This window comes from Malania oleifera, chromosome 13 (genome assembly GCF_029873635.1).
Source record: "Malania oleifera isolate guangnan ecotype guangnan chromosome 13, ASM2987363v1, whole genome shotgun sequence".
Classification (NCBI taxonomy): domain Eukaryota; kingdom Viridiplantae; phylum Streptophyta; class Magnoliopsida; order Santalales; family Ximeniaceae; genus Malania; species Malania oleifera.
Window position 1 is genome coordinate 66,223,355 of NC_080429.1, and position 19,703 is coordinate 66,243,057.

A 19,703-nucleotide genomic window follows, 5' to 3' on the forward strand; every position below is an offset into this window, starting at 1 on the left:
GTCAGGATCATTTTAAGAAATATTTTTCCTATTATTTAATATATTAAAAAAAAAAAAGGTAAAAAGGGGAAAAGACTCGAGGTAAGCATTCTGCAGCAATCGAGACAGATCATGCCCAATCATGTGACTCGTCGGAGCCCTTTCACGGAGGCGCGAAGCAAGGCTGGAGCAACACGTCAGCAGCCACATGGAAGTCCCAACCAGTCAATGTTTTGAATGCTTCCACGTCATCTTCCATACTGTTCACTCTCTCTCTCTCTCTCTCTAAAAAAGGTTGTGGGGTAGGCGCCTGTAGGGTAGGGGTAGGGTATGGGGATGGACTCGTCATTTTTGAGCACCTACCGCTCCTTTAAATTCCGCCTTCCCTGCCCTTTCTGATGATTTTATTCATTGTTTATTTCTCACTCTGTTTGTCTGTCTCTCTCTCTCATCTCCGTCGCTCTCTCTCTCTACTCGGAGGAACGGACGGCTGTAGCGGGGAGGACTGCTGGTGGTGGCTCTTTTTACGGCGAGCGTGAGGGGTTTTGCTGACGGTTTTTTCTGAGGTACGACTACTGTCTCTTGATGTGGAGTGACTGTTTATCGTTAGGAAGGTTTTCTAATTTTTTTTTTGGGTTGTTTTACTACAAATTTACATAGCGTTTCGGGTGGATCTAGTGTCTCCGACTTTTACTTTGTGGTTTTGTGCTGTTATGGACTTTTGTTTATCGGATCTGTGTCGTTGTGGTAGTATTTGTGATGCGCATCTCGTTTAATGCCTGTGTTACATTTCTTCCATTTTCGGTCGTTTTTAAAGAGCTCGGCTGTTAGATTTGTCCTTCTAGATCGGTAGATCTTCCATGTTTGGGCATCGATTGCTGGGTTTTCTTCGGATGTAAGTATGCTCCAAGCTGTTTCTTGTAGCGCTTAGTCGCTTCGAGATATCGAAGTGAGGGTTTTGTGTGATTCAGTTTCTTACAGCAGCTGGTATATATCATGTGTGGGTTTCAGCAAATGGTGATGCTGCCTAGTTCTTTCTGATACTGCAAAGCAACCTTTCTGTGTGTGCGCGCGCGCGCGTACCCCCTTCCACATTTTTTGTGATGTCTTCTGCATTTTTTGTGGTTTGTTTTTTTGGGTTCTTAATGCACCTGCTAGGTTCTATAAAATACAAACTATTTGCAGGCATATCTCCAATTGTGTATAGGGCGGTTTCTAAAATCTCTCACACACAAACACGCACAAAAATCCTACTGGTCATGTGTTTTACCTCTTTCATCAATCATCATGGTGTTTGGATGTAGCTTAAATTTGCCATGGGTGGGCCATACTTGTCTTTGTTGGTTTATTGTTAATCTGTGCTTTTCTTTGATCACTTGTGGTTTGATGCATTTTGGAAGACTTTAGACGTCTCCTGCCATCTGGTTGTCTTATTATTGTGGCTCCTTTATGATTGGAATGTCAGTTTTCTTGGTGTTTAGATATCATCATGGTGAGGAAGAGAAGGACTGAACTTCCTGGTGGGGGTGAAAGGGGTGAGAGCTCTGGAACCCCAGAAGGGAGTGGCGGTAGTGGTCGTGGTTCCCAACGTCCTCCTGAAAGGACTACACCAGCACAACAGGGAGGAGCTGGTGGTGGTGGAGCAGCAGGCGGATATCATGGAGGCAGAGGTTGGGCACCTGGTCGAGGAGGATATGGTGGGGCCAGGAGTGGAGGATCTCAACGTGGTGGAATAGCACCACAGCAGTATGGTGGTCCTCCTGAATACCAGGTTAGAGGAAGAGGAGTGTCATCTTCTCAACAGCCTCCTGCTGCACAGTATGAATCTGGTGGCAGGCGGCGTGGTGGTGGTCCTAGCATGGGGGTTGGTCGTGGGGTAGTATCTTATCCTGGCGACCCTTCTGCTAGGTCATCTGTACCCGAGCTGCACCAAGCAATACAGTCTCCATATCAAGCTGGGGTGACCCTCCCTCAGACTGTGCCATATGGGCAACAGGCAGGGTTGCATTCTGAGGCCAGTTCTTCGAAGCCACCGGAGCAATCCCAAGTGACACAGCAGTTACAGCAGCTTACTATCGAACAAGAAGGTGCTCCCAGCCAGGCAGTTCAGCCTCTTCCTTCTAGCAAATCAATGAGGTTTCCTCCCCGTCCAGGCAAGGGTAGTACAGGCATAAGGTGTATTGTTAAGGCAAACCACTTTTTTGCTGAGTTACCTGACAAGGATTTGCACCAATATGATGTGGGTACTCATGATCTATGCATGCCTATCCATGTAATTTATTCTTTTATGCAAATTCTGTTGACTAAATAAAATGGAAATGATTAGTGCTTGGTTAAATCCATTCCAGGTTTCAATTTCGCCAGAGGTCACATCGCGGGGCGTAAACCGTGCTGTAATGAATCAGCTAGTGGTATTGTATAAGGATTCTCATCTTGGAAGACGACTTCCTGCATATGATGGGAGAAAGAGTCTGTACACTGCAGGGCCTCTTCCTTTTGTATCCAAAGAATTCAGAATTACTCTAATAGATGAAGATGATGGACAGGGCGCAACTAGGTTTTTGTCTATATTTCTTCTTGTTATACCTTCTTATGGGCTTTCCTAGGTTTCTATATTTATTCTTTCTTTTAAGCCTTTTTTTTTTTTTTCACACTGTGAATGATTTCTGGTAATCTCTGCCTCTTTTTTTTGTAATTCTTTTTGAATGCTTTGTCCTTGATACAGGAGAGAGAGAGAATTTAGAGTTGTTATCAAATTGGCTGCACGCGCAGACCTACACCATTTAGAACTGTTTCTGCAGGGGAGACAAGCTGATGCACCGCAAGAAGCACTTCAGGTTCTCGACATTGTTCTGCGTGAATTGCCTACCACTCGGTACTGTTATGTTTCCATTGTATTTGACATGTGAAAAGATACTTGTATGTAAAATCTATTTTAGTATCTGTACAATATACCTGTATTATTCATTTATTTGTTGTCCTAGTATTCTGAGAAGTTCTTGTTTTGCTTGTAGGTACTGTCCTGTGGCTCGCTCCTTCTATTCCCCTGATCTAGGGAGAAGACAGCCATTGGGTGAGGGATTAGAAAGTTGGCGTGGTTTTTATCAGAGCATTCGTCCAACTCAGATGGGGCTTTCGCTCAATATTGGTAAATGTTTCTTAAGGTTTTGGTTTTTTAGTTTTTTACTATGGCGTGGATAGTTTTGAGCTGTCTATGTCTGTGTTATCTGTTTTTACCGTCGCATGATGCTGGTTAATTATGATTTCTTGTATGATCATGACTAGTAATGATAACAAATTTTCCCTCTCAATACATCTCCTCTCCTGTAACTGTAGTTTCAATTTTGTAAATGGTGCAGATATGTCATCCACTGCTTTCATTGAGCCATTGCCTGTCATTGACTTTGTTACCCAGCTTCTGAATAGGGACGTTTCTGCTAGACCATTGTCTGATGCTGACCGTGTGAAGGTTGAATTCCTTTGTTTGCTATGAATTTTGCAATTTTTTGTTTCTCTGTACAGTTTACTTGATTTTGTTAATTTTTTCATTACCTATTTTTTTCTATTATCTTGTGTTGATGGATTTAGTTTTTCCTTTGTTAAACTGCGGTGGTCAAACTCTACTTTCGTTTCCATTGTATTTGATGAACTACATTTTTTGTGGATGGGATTTTTAAAATGGAACATCAGTCTAGCTATGTTAAGGTCAGATATTGCTAGTAATATGTTAAGGAGATGTCTTCATTCTTTTGCATGTTTTCTAACAGATCAAGAAGGCTCTTAGAGGAGTCAAGGTTGAAGTTACGCATCGTGGTAACATGCGCAGAAAGTATCGAATTTCTGGTCTAACTGCACAGGCAACTAGAGAGCTGACGTAAGCCTCTGTTGAACATAGTTTCTGCATTATATTAAGGTGCTTTGTTTGAGTTGTCTCTGACATGGTTTAATGCTTGTATTGCTTATATTTAGTTTTCCAGTTGATGAAAGAGGAACAATGAAATCTGTTGTTGAGTATTTCCATGAGACATATGGTTTTGTTATTCGACACACACAGTGGCCCTGTCTTCAAGTGGGAAATCAGCAGAGACCCAATTATTTGCCAATGGAGGTCTATACATGATTGTCATCTACGCTCCCCTGTATTGATTATTGTTGTGCATGCTAATTTTGTAGTGACTGAATTCAGGTATGCAAGATTGTAGAGGGTCAGAGGTATTCAAAGAGGTTAAATGAGAAGCAGATTACTGCTTTGCTGAAGGTGACATGTCAACGCCCTCAAGAGAGGGAACTTGATATTATTCAGGTTTGGTTTTATGAAAAATTTCTAATATTTGCCTGTTTTTCATGGCTTTGTCTTTTAACTAGGCAGGTTAAATGTTTGTTATGCTCATGCATGGCACACTGGATTTTTTCTGAGTCTGTTTATTTTACCTTCCTGTTGGTTTGATAGCATGAAAGTTTTTTTTGTTGGGCCCCCGCCCCGCGCCCGGGGGGGGGGGAGAGCCTGGAAATATCTGACCTTAAAAACCCCTCGACACCCAACTTGGGTGAAGTAGCTTGTGCTCAATAGGTTGAGTTAGGCTCTAAGATCATTCAAGTGTCCTAGTAAATAATTTTGAATATTTTCTTATTTTAGACTGTTCATCATAATGCTTACCAAGATGATCCATATGCAAAAGAATTTGGAATCAGAATTAGTGAGAGGCTGGCTTCAGTTGAGGCTCGCATTCTCCCTGCCCCAAAGGTAAATAATTAATTTATTTCCGTTGTTTCTGGAAAAATTATTTTATAATCCTTCAAAACCCCAATTGTTGTAATTTAAATGGCTCATATAGCTCACTATCTTGAACATTGCTTCTGTCGATCAGCTTAAATATCATGATACAGGTAGAGAAAAGGATTGCCTACCTCAGGTCGGTCAGTGGAACATGATGAATAAGGTATATTCCCCCCACCCTTCTCTTCCCACCTTCAACACAAAAAAGAATGAAGAAAGAATAGGCAACCTCTTTAATACAAAATATTAATACTTGCAATCTTATTATTCTAGTTGATTTATGCTACTTGTCTGTTATCTAGTATTATCTGCAGTTTATGTTGTCTTCCATCCATAGGTACTATAGCTATAATCAATTCTTATAAGTAGCAGATGGTTTTAGCTATTCCCTATATTACTTAATGATATCTTCCTACAAGAGCAAGGTCAGTGTTTTGGTTGATTTGTTTTTGAGGGGGAGGGGGAGGGGGAGGGGGAGGGGGGGGGGGACAGGGAAGCATCTGCATGCTTATTTGAGGGACATGAATCACATGATCCATTAAGTATATCTGTACATGCAATCTATGTTTCCAGTGTGATGCTGACATTTGCCATGGAATATTTATGTTTGATTATAGGATGGATACCTTGATTTCCGATAAAAATAGGGTGGATAGTAAAAGGGGAGGTATGCAGTAGTTATCTAATGTTATGCAAACTATACAGTTTTTCAAACATAAGACCAGAAAAAGCGATGCTGCATATCAGAAAATGCTATTTTCTTTTACTAAATTTTACTTTGTGTTTTTTTTTTGTTGCTTGGGATTGCTTTTACAAATACATGTTTATCTTCTTAGATTTTGGTTTATCCATGAAGTTATTTTCTTTAGTTTTATAATTATTATAAGTCATAGATTCATTATTCAGTGGTGTATTTAGAGAATTTTTCTTTCTTGAATGCTTTTATGCTACTAGGCCTTAATCTCTCCGACTTTAGTGGTGACTGTTGAAGTGCTATATGGATTTTAATGGATGATCACATATCACTTGGTCAATGAGTTTAAAATTCTACTTGTTGCTATTGCATTGCTGCCTTTGGACCCAAAGTGTCACTATCTCACGTCGGATGTGTACTAGGGAGTTCTTGGGCTTATAAAGAGGGTTTGGGTTCCAACTAAGTGAGGCACCTTTTATAGGACAAATTCGTGAGACCAGTGGGCTAAAGCGAACAATACCTCACCGGAGTTGGGTTCAGGATCATTTACATTTGGTATCAGAGCCATCTTGGAGGTACTATCATGTGAGTGGATTCTACTCAAGAGATGTAAGCCACTCTGATGAGGGTGTTAGAGATCGGACGAGAGAGCCTGTCTCGGTCCCACAGTGGATGTGTACTAGGGAGATCTTGGGTTTATAATTATGGTTTGGACTCCAACTATGTGAGATGCCTTTTATAGGACAAACTCGTGAGGCCAGTGTGCCAAAGCGGACAATACTTAATCGGAGTTGGGCCCATGGTATCAGAGCCTTCCCTAGTGGGTACTATCATGTGAGTGGATTATGCACAGAGGTGTAAGCCACTTTGATGAGGATGTCGGAGATCTAGCAGGAGAGACTGTCATGGTTCCACATCGGATGTGTACTAGGGAGTTCTTGGGCTTATTAGGGTTTTGATTCAACTAAGTAAGGCCCCTTTTATAGAACAAACTTGTGAGACCAATGGGTTAAAGCAGACAATACCTCACCGGAGTTAGGCTTAGGACCATTACACAAAGCTTATTGTTGAGTTGATATGCATTTGTATGTATGTTAGGATGTTGCATTTGTCTGGATAGGTTTGGTGTTCCCATTTTTTTTATTTGTCACAAACAAGTGATTTGAAATTCCTATGTATTGGTTGTGGGCATGTGTTCATTTGTCTGTATGATTTGTGAATTGGTGATCCATGTTCCTTGGTCATATTGGAAAATACTTTGGTATGATATTTTGTCCTTCTGTTGCAGAAAATGGTAAATGGAGGCACTGTAAACAATTGGATCTGCATAAACTTTTCACGTAATGTGCATGATAACGTGGCACGTGGGTTTTGTTATGAGCTTGCACAGATGTGTCACATTTCTGGCATGGTATGGGCCTTGCAACAAATCTATTTGATGTGGGTTGCTATCTGTTGCTTTCATATCAGTTGTTATTAATTTCTTGTCTGAGAGGTGGACTATGGGTTTTGTACAGGCATTTAATCCTGAATCAGTACTTCCACCTCTTAGTGTTCGCCCTGATCAGGTGGAAAGAGCCTTGAAAACTCGGTTTCATGATGCCATGACCAAATTGCAGCCTCAGGGCAAGGATCTTGATCTATTAATTGTTATTCTACCAGACAACAATGGATCTCTTTATGGTATTGAACTTAAGAACCAAACACGCTCTGCAATTATTATTCATTCATATTTTTTAATTTTTCATCTCAAATTCTTACACAGGTGATTTGAAACGGATTTGCGAGACAGACCTTGGCTTAGTTTCCCAGTGTTGTTTGACGAAGCATGTTTTCAAGATGAGCAAGCAATATCTGGCAAATGTGGCATTGAAGATCAATGTGAAGGTTGGTGGAAGGAACACGGTGCTAGTTGATGCTTTGTCGAGGAGGATTCCACTGGTCAGTGATCGTCCTACAATCATTTTTGGTGCTGATGTTACCCATCCTCATCCTGGGGAAGATTCAAGCCCTTCCATTGCAGCGGTATGTTGTTTAGTTTTATTTGGTCAATTTAGCCAATGAATGCAAATATTTCCCATTACCATGTTAATGCCTGTGACCTGTTAATCCTTAAGATTTTGTTCATAAGAATCATGGCCATATGTAGTAACACAAATTAGAAACACAGGTTGTGGCTTCTCAAGACTGGCCAGAGATTACAAAGTATGCTGGTCTGGTTTGTGCTCAAGCTCATCGCCAAGAACTCATCCAAGACCTATTTAAAACTTGGCAAGATCCTGTTAGAGGAGCTGTGTCTGGTGGCATGATCAAGTAGAATTAAATTTCCTTGCACATCTCTCTCTCTCTCTCTCTCTCTCTCTCTGAAATTTGTTTCTTTGGTAGTATTTGTGATAATTAACACATTTTCCCATTTGTTTTGTAGTTTTCTTTTTTTATTTTTGGTAATTAATGTGACACTATTAGAGTTATAGTGATCTGATTTAATCTTACATTTTTATTTTTGTACAATTCAGGGAACTCCTCATATCTTTCCGCAGGGCAACTGGGCAGAAACCACAGCGCATCATATTCTATAGGTATTTTCTTGTTTTCATGCTGTTGTGTGGTCTACTTTGTCATCTTTTGTCCATGCCATTATGGACTCTTGATGAAAGGCTCTCTTGTAAGCAGGGATGGTGTGAGTGAAGGCCAGTTTTATCAAGTTTTGTTGTATGAACTTGATGCTATTCGCAAGGTGAAACTACTATAATGTCAAAATCCCTCTCTTGATTTGCTCAATTTCTTTCCCATTTCCTCACTTTGTTGAAAATGACAGAAACATCTTGTTCTGATTGTACTCGTTTATTTTGCTCGTCTTTGTTCTAGGCATGTGCCTCCCTGGAACCAAACTATCAGCCTCCGGTAACATTTGTTGTTGTTCAGAAGCGTCATCACACTAGGTTGTTTGCCAACAACCACTATGATATCAAGTCAGTTGACAGAAGTGGCAATATATTACCTGGTAAGCCATTACAGTTTGATATAGCCATATGTGCTTTTAGATCATGCTTTCTTTGTCTCTTTGCATCATGCAAATCTTTTTGGTTTGTCCTCCCACAGGTACAGTTGTTGACTCCAAGATCTGTCACCCTACTGAATTTGACTTCTATCTTTGCAGTCATGCTGGCATTCAAGTAATATTCTATACTAAATACCTTTTTTTTTTGGGGTGGGGGGTGGGGTTAGCTGCCTGTTTTGTGTGGGTGTATGGATGGGTTGGAGTTCCAATGTGAATGGGCTTGTTTGACTGACTTGCAACATGCCTAACAGGGAACAAGCCGGCCAGCTCATTATCATGTACTCTGGGATGAGAACAAGTTCTCGGCTGATGAGCTGCAGTCTCTTACGAATAATCTTTGCTACACGTAAGTTCATTATGATGGTTCCTCGTGGTTAATCTATTGTGAACCTTCATGGTTTACTTATTTTTTCAAATGGATGTTAACTTTTTTGCAGATATGCAAGATGTACACGCTCAGTTTCTATTGGTTAGTTCTCTCTCTCTCTCTCCCTCTTTGTGCCAGCCCTGCCAAAATGCTTGTCCCTTTCTCACGCTGTTGTTATGTTGTGGCTATTTATAAAATGTCAAATGTTGATCCATTGCAGTGCCTCCTGCATACTATGCTCATTTGGCTGCTTTTCGAGCAAGGTTCTATATGGAACCCGAGACATCGGATAGTGGGTCAATGACAAGTGGTGCAGCTGCTGGTCGTGTAGGAATAGGACCTGGAGGTCTGGGTGGTCGTAGCACCCGGCTTCCAGGGGCCAATGCTGCTGTCAGACCCCTCCCTGCCCTCAAGGAGAATGTTAAGAGGGTTATGTTTTACTGCTAGTCGCAGGTGATCTGCGAAAAACAATTCTTTGCTTTGGAAAATGCTATCCATCTGTGTGTGCTGTTATATATTATTGGGTATTGCTGCATGTGGTTGCATCCCGTCTGATTTGTCAGGCAGTTGTTGGATTAGACTGCACAAGTGGCTATACTACAAGATAATGTTTGAAACTTAACTATATTGAGTCAGTCAACTGCAGGGCCCCTTGAGCCACTCATGGGTCCATTGCCTCAAGGTTTGTATTTAAAGACGCCTATAAACATGTTTGTGATGACCCTTTGGTGGTGGGTTCTTTTAATGGTGTTTGTTTTGCTGGTTAAAGCAGGATAAAGGTTGTTTAAAATCTGTTAGCCCATGCATATCTGGTGCGGCCAAAGGAGGGATTGGGGTGGATTGGATTAAATTGAATTAGGTTGGATTGGATGGATATGGTAAGAGTTGTGTGTGGATGGATTGTGTCCTACTCGTCCGTGAAGGTTAGGTTGTTCTTGTCTTGTCTCGTTAGATGGAAGGTAAGCGCCTGTCTAGGGGATGTGATAAATGTCCTAATTCTACCTTTTAAAATTTAGACCTGAAAACAAATGCAAGCAGACCATCTTTATTCTGGACAAACATGAAATGGTAATGGAAGTGAAGCAGCAGGGTTTCAAGGAGAGGGAAATGAATGATTCCCCTCCATACGCGAAAGGTGTGGTAAAGCTAGCCAGACTGCAATTTGTTTAATTAAGACTGGTAAATGAAACAAGCCAGTAAATCAATGTGATTGCTTTCCCTTTACGTTCGTAAAAACAGGTAGCCTTTGTTTTACCGTTTTTGAACTCTTAAAAGCCACATCATTACCCATATTTTAACCCTGCCTCCCCCTCCCCCTCCGTCTGGGGGGGGGGGGGGGGGGGGGGGGGGGGGAGGAGATTTCAACCATGCCTTTTGGAATCCTTAGGATCTGAATATGCTGCTCTGTATTTGTTTGATTTGTTCATGCTCATGGTTTGAATTTGGATTTTAAAAATGAAAGCCTGAAAATTTGCCTTGTATCCCAATTCTTCAAACCATCCACAAAACTTTGGGGGAAATGAGCTGGGTGCCATCGCTTGACCAAGATCTTGCTGGGGAGGGTAATAAAATTGTCTAGCGTTGGACCAAGAGGGTCTTTTGACACCATTTTCCCCCCCTCATTGGCCTTATTTCACAAAGATATCCAATCCAAAGAATAAAAATTTTAAATTTCCAAACCTCTTTTGTTGGTTAAAATGTTTGATTCGAGTTTTGAATTCATGATTCAAGTACGTGCTTACTGCTTGCCTCAAATAAATATATTTTCAGGAGAGCATTAATAATTTTTCCAAAATTTAACTCCTTAGCTTGAACTCGAAGTTTTTAAAGGAGAACGGCATTAAAGTAATAATCTATGTCTTAAATCAGCCCCCCTTGGTTTCAGCTATTCAAATGTTCGCTATTTCTTAAATCAGCCCTTCTTGGTTTCAGCTATTCAAATGTTTGGATTGTCGTAAGAATTCCTTGGAAACTAGTATTGAATGGTTAAAAGTTTATTTTTTGTTAAATTAAATAAACGTTGTCCAATTTTAAAAATTTTTATCTTGAAGAATAACTTGCAAAATGTAATGGAGTGCTCCAACATTAAGTTGGGATTTGATAAAAATGAAAGACGTTTCTTACTCGTGTCTAGGTGTGATGCCTACAATCATCAAGGATTTTTTGTTCACATTTATTATTATTGTCAAAATTGGCAATTTTTCTTATTATTTACCATAGAAATATTACAAGTATAAGTAGAGATATTTGACTCTTTATATTTGGTAATTTACAAAAAATTAAGGTTAGGATTATGGCTGAAATTGTGTGACCCTTAATTGGAGGAAATTATATCCTTTCTCTCTAATTTGCAGCTCACGCCAACACTCCCCCTCAAATGAACGCATCTTCAATGTGCAACTTGTCTAGTGAGTTGTATTACTCTTTGCTTGATATTGCATTTGTCAGAATATCTGGCAGTTGGTCTTCGGACTTAATGAATGGAAATTGAATTATTTTTGCTTCTAAATTTTCCTTGATAAAGTGTGTCAATCTCCATGTGTTTGGTCCGAACATGTTTTATGGGATTATGCGCAATAGCAATGGCGGATTTGTTATCATAGAAAAGATCCATCTCAAAGGTAGGAGCGAAACCTATTTCAGACATTAGTCTTTCTAGCCACATAAGTTCGCAAAGCCCTTTTGACATCCCACTGAATTCTATTTCGACACTTGATAGTGCCACAACCAAGTGACCAAATTTCCCCCAACAAATGTAAAGTATCTTGAGGTTGATAGTCTATCTGTAGCATTTCCTGCCTAGTTCGCATCTGCATAGCCATTGATCTTGAGATGATTATTTTTTTAGAACAGCAGTCCCTTTCCTGGAGATGATTTTAAGTATCGTAAGATTCAGATTACTGCTTCCATATGATCTTTACCAGTTCGATGCATGAATTGACTTACTATGCTTATTGCATAGGCAATATTCGGGCTAATATGTGAGAGATAGATAAGTTTGCCAACCAATCTCTAGTATTGGCCTTTGTCTGTTGGAACTTGGTTTGGGTGTTCAAGTTTATGGTTTTGAATAATTGGAGTGTCTGCTGGCCTACATTCCAACATTCCAACTTCACATAATAGACCCAGGATATATTTTCGTTGGGAAAGAAATATACCTCGTTTTGATCTAACAACTTCTATTCCTAGAAAATATTCCAGCCCTCCTAGTTTTTTCATCTCAAATTCAGTGGCCAATTGCTCTTGTAGCCTGGCAATTTCCTCCTTGTCATCTCCTCTAATAATCATATCATCAACATAAACAATTAATGTTGTTACCTTGCCTTGTTGATGTTTCAAGAATAGTGTATGGTCTGAGTTAGTCTGACAAAACCTATATTTCTTCATTGCCAGACCAAATTGTCCAAACCATGCCTAAGGTGATTGCTTTAATCCATATAATGCCCATTGCAATTTGCACACAACCTCAGTTTTTGAGGAGGTTGTATATTGTGGAGGTATATCCATGTAGACTTCCTCTTCGAGATTGCCATGAAGAAATGCATTCTTTACATCCAATTGATGTAAAGACTAGTTCAAGTTAGCAGCAAGAGATATCAGAACCTTGATTGTATTCAATTTTGCTACAGGTGAAAATGTCTCTTGATAATCTACTTTGTACGTTTGGGCGTATCCCTTCACGACTAGTCTTACCTTGTATCTCTCTATAGATCCATCTGCCTTGTGTTTCACAGAGAACACGCATATGCATCCAACGTTTCTCTTCCCCTTGGGTAGTGGAGCCAACATCCATATTTGATTTTTTAACAATGCTCCCATTTCGTCTTCTATAGCCTGTGTCCATTTAGGATCGGCTAGTGCTTCCTGAACAGTAGTTGGAATCTGGCATGTGGATAGGTCTTTGGAAAAAGTCTTGATAGGTTCAGGTAGCTTTTTTGTGGACACATAGTTGGTAACTGGGTACCTTGATCTCCTTTCCTATATGTTTGGCGAGTATCTATTTGGTGGTTTACCATGGTTGTGCCTGAAAGGTAAAATATATTCAGCAGAGGACTCTATATGATCTATAAAGGAGGGTGTAATAGTATGGCTTACCTCAGGAATATTCTCAGAAGATAAGTCCGTGGATAATGTAGGCAAGGGGGATTCCTCATTTGGTGTAGACCCTGTGATCATGTCTGGTGTTGCCATAGAGTCGTAATTCTGATTATTCTGGTCTTTAAGCCAATCAAAACTTAACCACTTCATCTCTTCACTTGGTGTCTCCCCCTGAAGTGAGAGAGTGGAGGAGGATGAAGAATAGAAGAGTTCAGATTCCATGAAGGTAATATCCATGGTAGTATGAAACCTCATAACAGTGGGATCATAACATCGGTATCCATTTTGGTGTGTACCATACCCTAGAAACAAATATTGAAGAACACATGGATCCAATTTGGTACGTTGATTCTTTGGAAGGTGAACATAAGCCACGCAACCAAAGATCCTAGGAGGTAGCATTAGGATAGATGGTAGTGAAACAAAGTCTAATAGAACTTGAAGAGGAGTTTTAAACTTCAAAAGTTTAGAGGGAAGGCGGTTGATGAGATGCACAGCAGTGGTCACAACATCTGGCCAATGGTGAACAAGAACATGGGCACTCAAAAGGAGAGCCTGAGCAGTTTCAAGGATGTGTCAATTTGTTCGGCAACTCCATTTTGCTGCGGAGTTTGAGGGCATGACGTCTCGTGGATGAGACCATGTTTTTGAAAGTAAGACATGAATTGACGATTTACATATTATCATTATCTGAGCGAAGGACTCAAATTGAGGAGGCAAATTGTGTCTGAACCATAACATGAAAAGATTAAAAAAATATTAAACACTTCATCCTTACTTTTCATCAAATAAAGCTAGGTCATTCTAGTGCAATCATCAATAATCAATACAAACCAACGCACTCCAGAGACAGTAGGTAAAGGAGAGGGACCCCCTACATTAGAGTAAATTAAAGCAAATGGAGTATCACTTTTATTCAAGCATAATGGATAATTGGCACAGTGACTTTTTGCCAAAATACAAGCATCACAATGAAACGCAAACGGATCCATATTTGAGAATAAATCAGGAAATAACTATTGTAAATACCCAAATGAGGGATGTTCTAGACAACGATGCCACAACCATATCTATTGAATCTTGGACTTCTGAGAGGACACCTGACGTGCACAACCTAAACTGAAGTCTTCCATGTAGTATAATCCACCCTTCCTGGTGCCACGCCCAATTATCTCATTGGTGAGAATATCCTGACGGAAACAAGAATTAGGATACATTAGGACCAAACAGTTTAAATCTCTAGTAACTTGGCTGACAAATAAGAGTTTGTGAGATAAGGAAGGAATAAGGAGAGTATTTGTCGATAATGACGGTGATAGAGTTATTGAGCCTGCCCTTGTGATAGGTGAAATAATTCCATTGGCATTAGCAATATTGGTGTGCCGGGGAGATGAGCAGGAGGTAAATTCGTAGGATCAAAGGTCATATGGTTTGTGGCCCCATAATCCAGGAGCCATGCAACACTATCCAGTTCATTACCATGATTAAGCAGGGCATGGCAAGAGATACCTGAGTCTGGTGGAGAGGCAATCATGTGAGTCAAGTCATTGGAGGGAATGAGAGAGAGGAACGGGTCACCTATAACCACAACAACTTTTCTTATGCCACCATTAACCTTTGCTGCTTCCTTTTTTTTTTCCTTGAAATTCGGGCCATCAATCAGGATACCCGTGCAATTGAAAACAATTGTCATGGGTATGCTTTGAGTTCGCACAGTGAGAGCATTTCACAATATTGGAAGAAGATTGAGAGGTTTTAGAGGAACCTGAACCCGTTTGGCCATGTCTTGGAGATCCTTGACCAAGCTTGAGGCTCCGAGAAGCAAGCACGGCTCCAGCAAGGATTTCATGCTCCACTGTATTCATCACCACCTGGTGGAGAGCTTCTCACCGAACATGGGCATAGGCTTGCTCCACGGAAGGGAACGGGTGCAGCTGCAGTACATCAATTCCGATGTTGTCGAGTTTATTGTATAGACCATCTAAAAAAACATGCACTCGGTCCTCTTGAAGCAGATTATTATAACTTTGTATATCAGTTGGGCATTCCATTGGATTCAATCGGCGGAAGTAAATTTCATGCCATAATCCTTGTAAGTTAGTATAGTATTTTTCCAAGAATCCACCACCTTGTCGGAGACGAGAGACACGCCGCCTTAGCTCATATACTTGCAATGTATCTCCCCCATCAAAATAAGTTGTAGCAACTGAATCCCATACCTGTTTAGCAGTAGGGAATCGAATGCAATTGCCGATTAGGGCCGGGTCCATGGAGTTAATCAACTAGCCTTTGACGATAGCATTCCGATTAGGGCCGGGTCCATGGAGTTAATCAACTAGCCTTTGACGATAACATTGTCCGTTCGCCACTTTTGGTAAGATATATTAGTCAGAGATGGAGGGGGTAATTCTCCATTAATGTAACCCAGTTTGTCCTTCCCGGAGATATACATCTCCACCACTTAGGACTAGAGAGCAAAGTTGGAACCATCCAACTTAATTCCGATTAGGACGACGACAGGTCCTACAAAGCTGGTAGGTGTTTAAGCCTTAGTCAAGGCTTCGGCCATCTTAGTTGTAAAGAGGTCAGAAAGAATAGTATTTGGGTCAAGAGGGACATCACCAAATTTGGAAGAGGTATTTAGGTCTCCCATCTGGGTGTTTTGGACTCAGCAAATTTTTTTTTTTTTTTATATTTATTTTCAGCTATTCTGATAAAGCCAACAATGTTGTGGAGGATCAGATGGAGACAAGTTCTGAAAGTCTCTGGGTTTGCCAATTGTAGCGACTGTGAATTGTGCAGACAATACTAGCGCTGGATGTTCGATCGCTAGTAATAGTACCAAAGGCTGAGAAGAAATCGGCAGGATGTGCGGAGCTACGTTGTCAATGTCGTCAAAGATGGCATTCTTCACGTCGGAGCCGTCGTCGTACAGGGTGGTGGCGGATGAGAAAACTGCTGACGGATACCGCTGGTGGAGACAAGAAGAAGAAAAGGAAGGTGAGGAACACTCAGGACGGGACGTGTCCCGCTCGTTTCGACAAGAAGTCCATCAATGCCGGGGAGATTCAGACGACCGTCAGACCATCTGAGGTGAGCAATATAGGGCTAGGGTTTATGTTTGTACCTTTGCTTAGATACCAAGTCAAAATTGGCATTTTTTTTCTTATTATTTACCAGAGAAATATTACAAGTATAAGTACAGATATTTTGTCACGCCCCGAACCCGGAAATGGGACCCGAGGGTGAATTTAGGAACCTAACATGTCTCTGTATCAATTAAAACATACATGATACAACATACAATGAGGGTCCGACCCCGTGGGGTACACGGTTGCCCTATATACATACATACAATCATCCAAACTCATCGACATACGTAGCGGAATATGATCTTTTATACAATAACAGTATCATACCAGAGTCTATACAACTAAGACATACATTCCCATAATACAAAACATACCCCAGGTGTCTACAACTATCCCGGCAACTTGGATACCAAAACTCGTACCTAGAAGGTACTAGCAGTAGCTACGACACCCTTGCTTCCACCTGCTAGGATGCTACTTACTGCTACCTGAAGGCCCTGAAATACATTGTACGTACGTTCGGGGTGAGACACCTCTCAGTAAGGAAGAAAGCAGTTTATATCAGTGTGTGGCATACCAGTGTTATTTTACATACTCCATAACACTATACATACGATACAGTTGAAACAATTCGTATAGTTTCATACATATACATACAATTCCAGTATTTTCAAAAAACTATTCCAATTCATACGATACCCAACATACATACATACATACATACATACATATGGTCAGTGTCGTCACACTAGTTCGCAACTACACCAGGTCACCTCGTTTCACAACAATTACATTGCTACATACGCAACTACACTACGACGATCAAGGCCCAATGGTGAATCCATTGCATCATACGCAACTACATAAGGTCACCCAGTCCCACAGCGGTTACGTTTCTACACATGCAACTACGAAGATCTATGACTCAGGCCCATTAGTGAATCCATTGCTACATACGCAACTACACAAGGTCACCTAGTCTCACCCCGATTACATTGCCATGTGACAACTACGCTGTGACGACCTAGGCCCACTATGAATCCATTGCTACAAATGGTGTAGATCACACCTTCGGTGACCAACCGAACCATACTGGTGATATTTCACACCCTGGATATAGAGCTAGCCACTCTCGGCGTACGGTAATTAGCCGCCACTAGCCAATTTCACAAAACCTGGAATTATTTTGGAACTCATGTTCCTATACATTTCAGCGTACAGTAATTAGCCGCCACATAGCTATTTTACAAATACCTGGAACAATCACATACATCCATACGTACCACACTTATTTGGTTACGACAAATCATATCATTTACAATTTCAAGTATACAGTTTATGCAAATATGGATTACAGTCATCTCAATAATACAGTTTTAACAAAACAAATGGTTTTCCAAACAAAGTAGAGATAATACCTGAAATCTCCAATTTTCCTGAAAAACTGTAACCCGAAAATCCCACATTTTTACCCTATGGATTTCCCCAAATAAGTAGTCAAAACATACATATGATCGTAGCCTACAAGCTCACCGATCCTGATTTCAAAAATGGACTGATATAAACAGAATCCCCTTACCTTAACCCGAAATCCACTACGAACTCTACGGTCCTCAAAACTACGAACTGATACTCCAAAATCTACAAACCACAATACTAAACATACTTACAATTTGTACTACTATACATATATCGAATCAGAAATGAAAATCGAGCCTTACCTCGATTTTAAGCCGAAACCCAAAAATCGCTTGAATTGAGATTCCGATCCACAAGAAACGTAGAGAATCCTTCGCAGATCCTCGCTGTCACCTTGGATTTGTGAATCTGGCGACTAACGGTGAAGGAATCGAAGAGAGAGAGAGAGAGAGCTTCGAAATCTAGAGAGAGAGAGAGAGAGAGAGAGAGAGAGAGAGAGAGAGAGAGAGAGAGAGAGAGAATATCCATAACTTAGCCAAGAAGAAACCCAAATATCTCTTTTATAGACCTTTGACCTGAGGGATTTCGTCGACGAATTGGTCTTCTCGTCGACGAAGTCTTCACAAAATTCGTTGATGAATCGGTGGCCTCGTCGACGAACCCTGATATTTCCAATTTTTACCGCCTCTCGGCTTTTTCTCGTCGACAAGGCTTTGAATTTCGTCGACGAGAAATCCACTACCTTCGTCGACAAATTATGGCCTCGTTGACGAAGTCTACAGAATTCCCATTTTACCCCTCTTTTACATACTTAACCTGTATAATACAAATTCGGGTTCTTACAATCTCCCCTCCTTACAAAAATTTCGTCATCGAAATTTGCAATCTCATATTACAAATACGTTCATACTACTCATACGTACATTCTCTGAGATGAAACGGTGACTATCTATACACAGTCCCTCTATGATACATACATACTCACTCTAGAGGATACGACGGCCATTTATACGTAACCCCATCACCATACATACCTACATACACACTCTAGAGAATACGACGGCCATTTATACGCAGCCCCGTCACAATACTTACACTCTCTAGAGCATACGATGACCATTTATACGCAACCCCGTTACAATACATACATACATGCCCTCACTTATGGCGGAGGAATACCATGGTTACATACATACACAATCTCAGGAGCTCACAATACTATAGGACTCTCCTTGAGACTAACCACTAAATACAATACGATAACAAATGATTACACACATACATACATACTTATATCACCCTGCTATCAAAATACTACTCGAACAACTGTGGATACTTCCGGCGTATTTCTGTCTCTAGTTCCCAAGAAGCTTCCTCAACCTCGTGGTTCCGCCATAATACCTTCACTAACGGTATCTCTTTGGTACGAAGCTTCTGAACTTTATGGTCCAGAACCTAAATAGGTATCTTCTCATACGCTAAAGTATCCTTAAGTGCCAAAGACTCGTAACTGATAACATGCGATGGATCCAACACGTACCTCCTCAACATAGATACGTGAAATACATCGTGGACCCTCGAGAGTGCTGGGGGTAGTGCAACTCTGTAGGCTACCGGACCCACTCGCTCAAGTACCTCGAATGGTCCGATATACCTTGGACTCAGCTTGCCTTTCCTTCCGAATCTTATCACTCCCTTCATCGGAGCGATTTTAAGGAATACCTTACCCCCCACCTCGAACTCTAACTCACGGCGGCGAACATCCGCATAACTCTTCTGCCAACTCTGAGCTGCTCTAATCCTCTCCCGGATCAAACCTACCTTCTTAGACCCCTGCTGCACGAGTTCAGGTCCTAAAACCTGACGTTCACCGACCTCATCCCAATACAAAGGAGATCGACACCTTCGACCATACAAAGCCTCGAACGGTGCCATCCCTATACTAGCTTGAAAGCTATTGTTATAGGCAAACTCCACAAGTGGCAGAAATTGAATCCAACTACCACCGAAGTCCAATACACAAGCCCGTAACATATCCTCTAAGATCTGTATTGTTCTCTTCGACTGTCCATCAGTCTGGGGGTGGAACGCTGTACTGAAAGTAAGCTTCGTCCCCAATGCTTCCTACAAGCTCTTCCAAAATCGAGAAGTAAACCTCGGATCTCGATCTGAAACAATGGACACCGGTACTCCGTGCATTCGCACAATCTCATGCA

At 41.0% G+C, this 19,703-nt stretch overlaps 1 protein-coding gene across 2 annotated transcripts; it reads left to right on the forward strand.

Annotated features, from left to right (window-relative positions):
• The first annotated feature begins 339 nt into the window (after positions 1 to 339).
• LOC131146173 (protein argonaute 1) lies at positions 340 to 9,623 on the forward strand. 2 transcript variants are annotated; one of them, XM_058095556.1, is made up of 22 exons: positions 340 to 545; positions 1,445 to 2,218; positions 2,328 to 2,536; positions 2,705 to 2,854; positions 2,994 to 3,127; positions 3,339 to 3,448; positions 3,747 to 3,853; positions 3,949 to 4,087; positions 4,166 to 4,282; positions 4,616 to 4,723; positions 4,848 to 4,919; positions 6,739 to 6,861; positions 6,968 to 7,133; positions 7,216 to 7,475; positions 7,621 to 7,763; positions 7,967 to 8,029; positions 8,124 to 8,187; positions 8,319 to 8,454; positions 8,553 to 8,626; positions 8,763 to 8,857; positions 8,949 to 8,980; positions 9,099 to 9,623. In XM_058095556.1, exons 2-22 carry the CDS (start codon positions 1,469 to 1,471, stop codon positions 9,323 to 9,325), a joined length of 3,279 nt encoding a protein of 1,092 aa, XP_057951539.1. In that variant the 5' UTR covers positions 340 to 545; positions 1,445 to 1,468; the 3' UTR covers positions 9,326 to 9,623. The 2 variants fall into 2 exon arrangements, with proteins under 2 accessions (XP_057951539.1, XP_057951537.1); XM_058095554.1 differs by having other exon boundaries at positions 343 to 545; positions 1,461 to 2,218.
• The last annotated feature ends 10,080 nt before the right edge of the window (positions 9,624 to 19,703 follow it).

Bases quoted from the DNA above. Each gene is read 5' to 3' on its own strand.
- LOC131146173 (XM_058095556.1), top strand. From the start codon at position 1,469: ATGGTGAGGAAGAGAAGGACTGAACTTCCTGGTGGGGGTGAAAGGGGT. The intron at 3,854-3,948 runs GTAAGCCTCTGT...GCTTATATTTAG, and splicing joins CAGGCAACTAGAGAGCTGAC to TTTTCCAGTTGATGAAAGAG. The intron at 8,188-8,318 runs GTGAAACTACTA...TCTTTGTTCTAG, and splicing joins AACTTGATGCTATTCGCAAG to GCATGTGCCTCCCTGGAACC.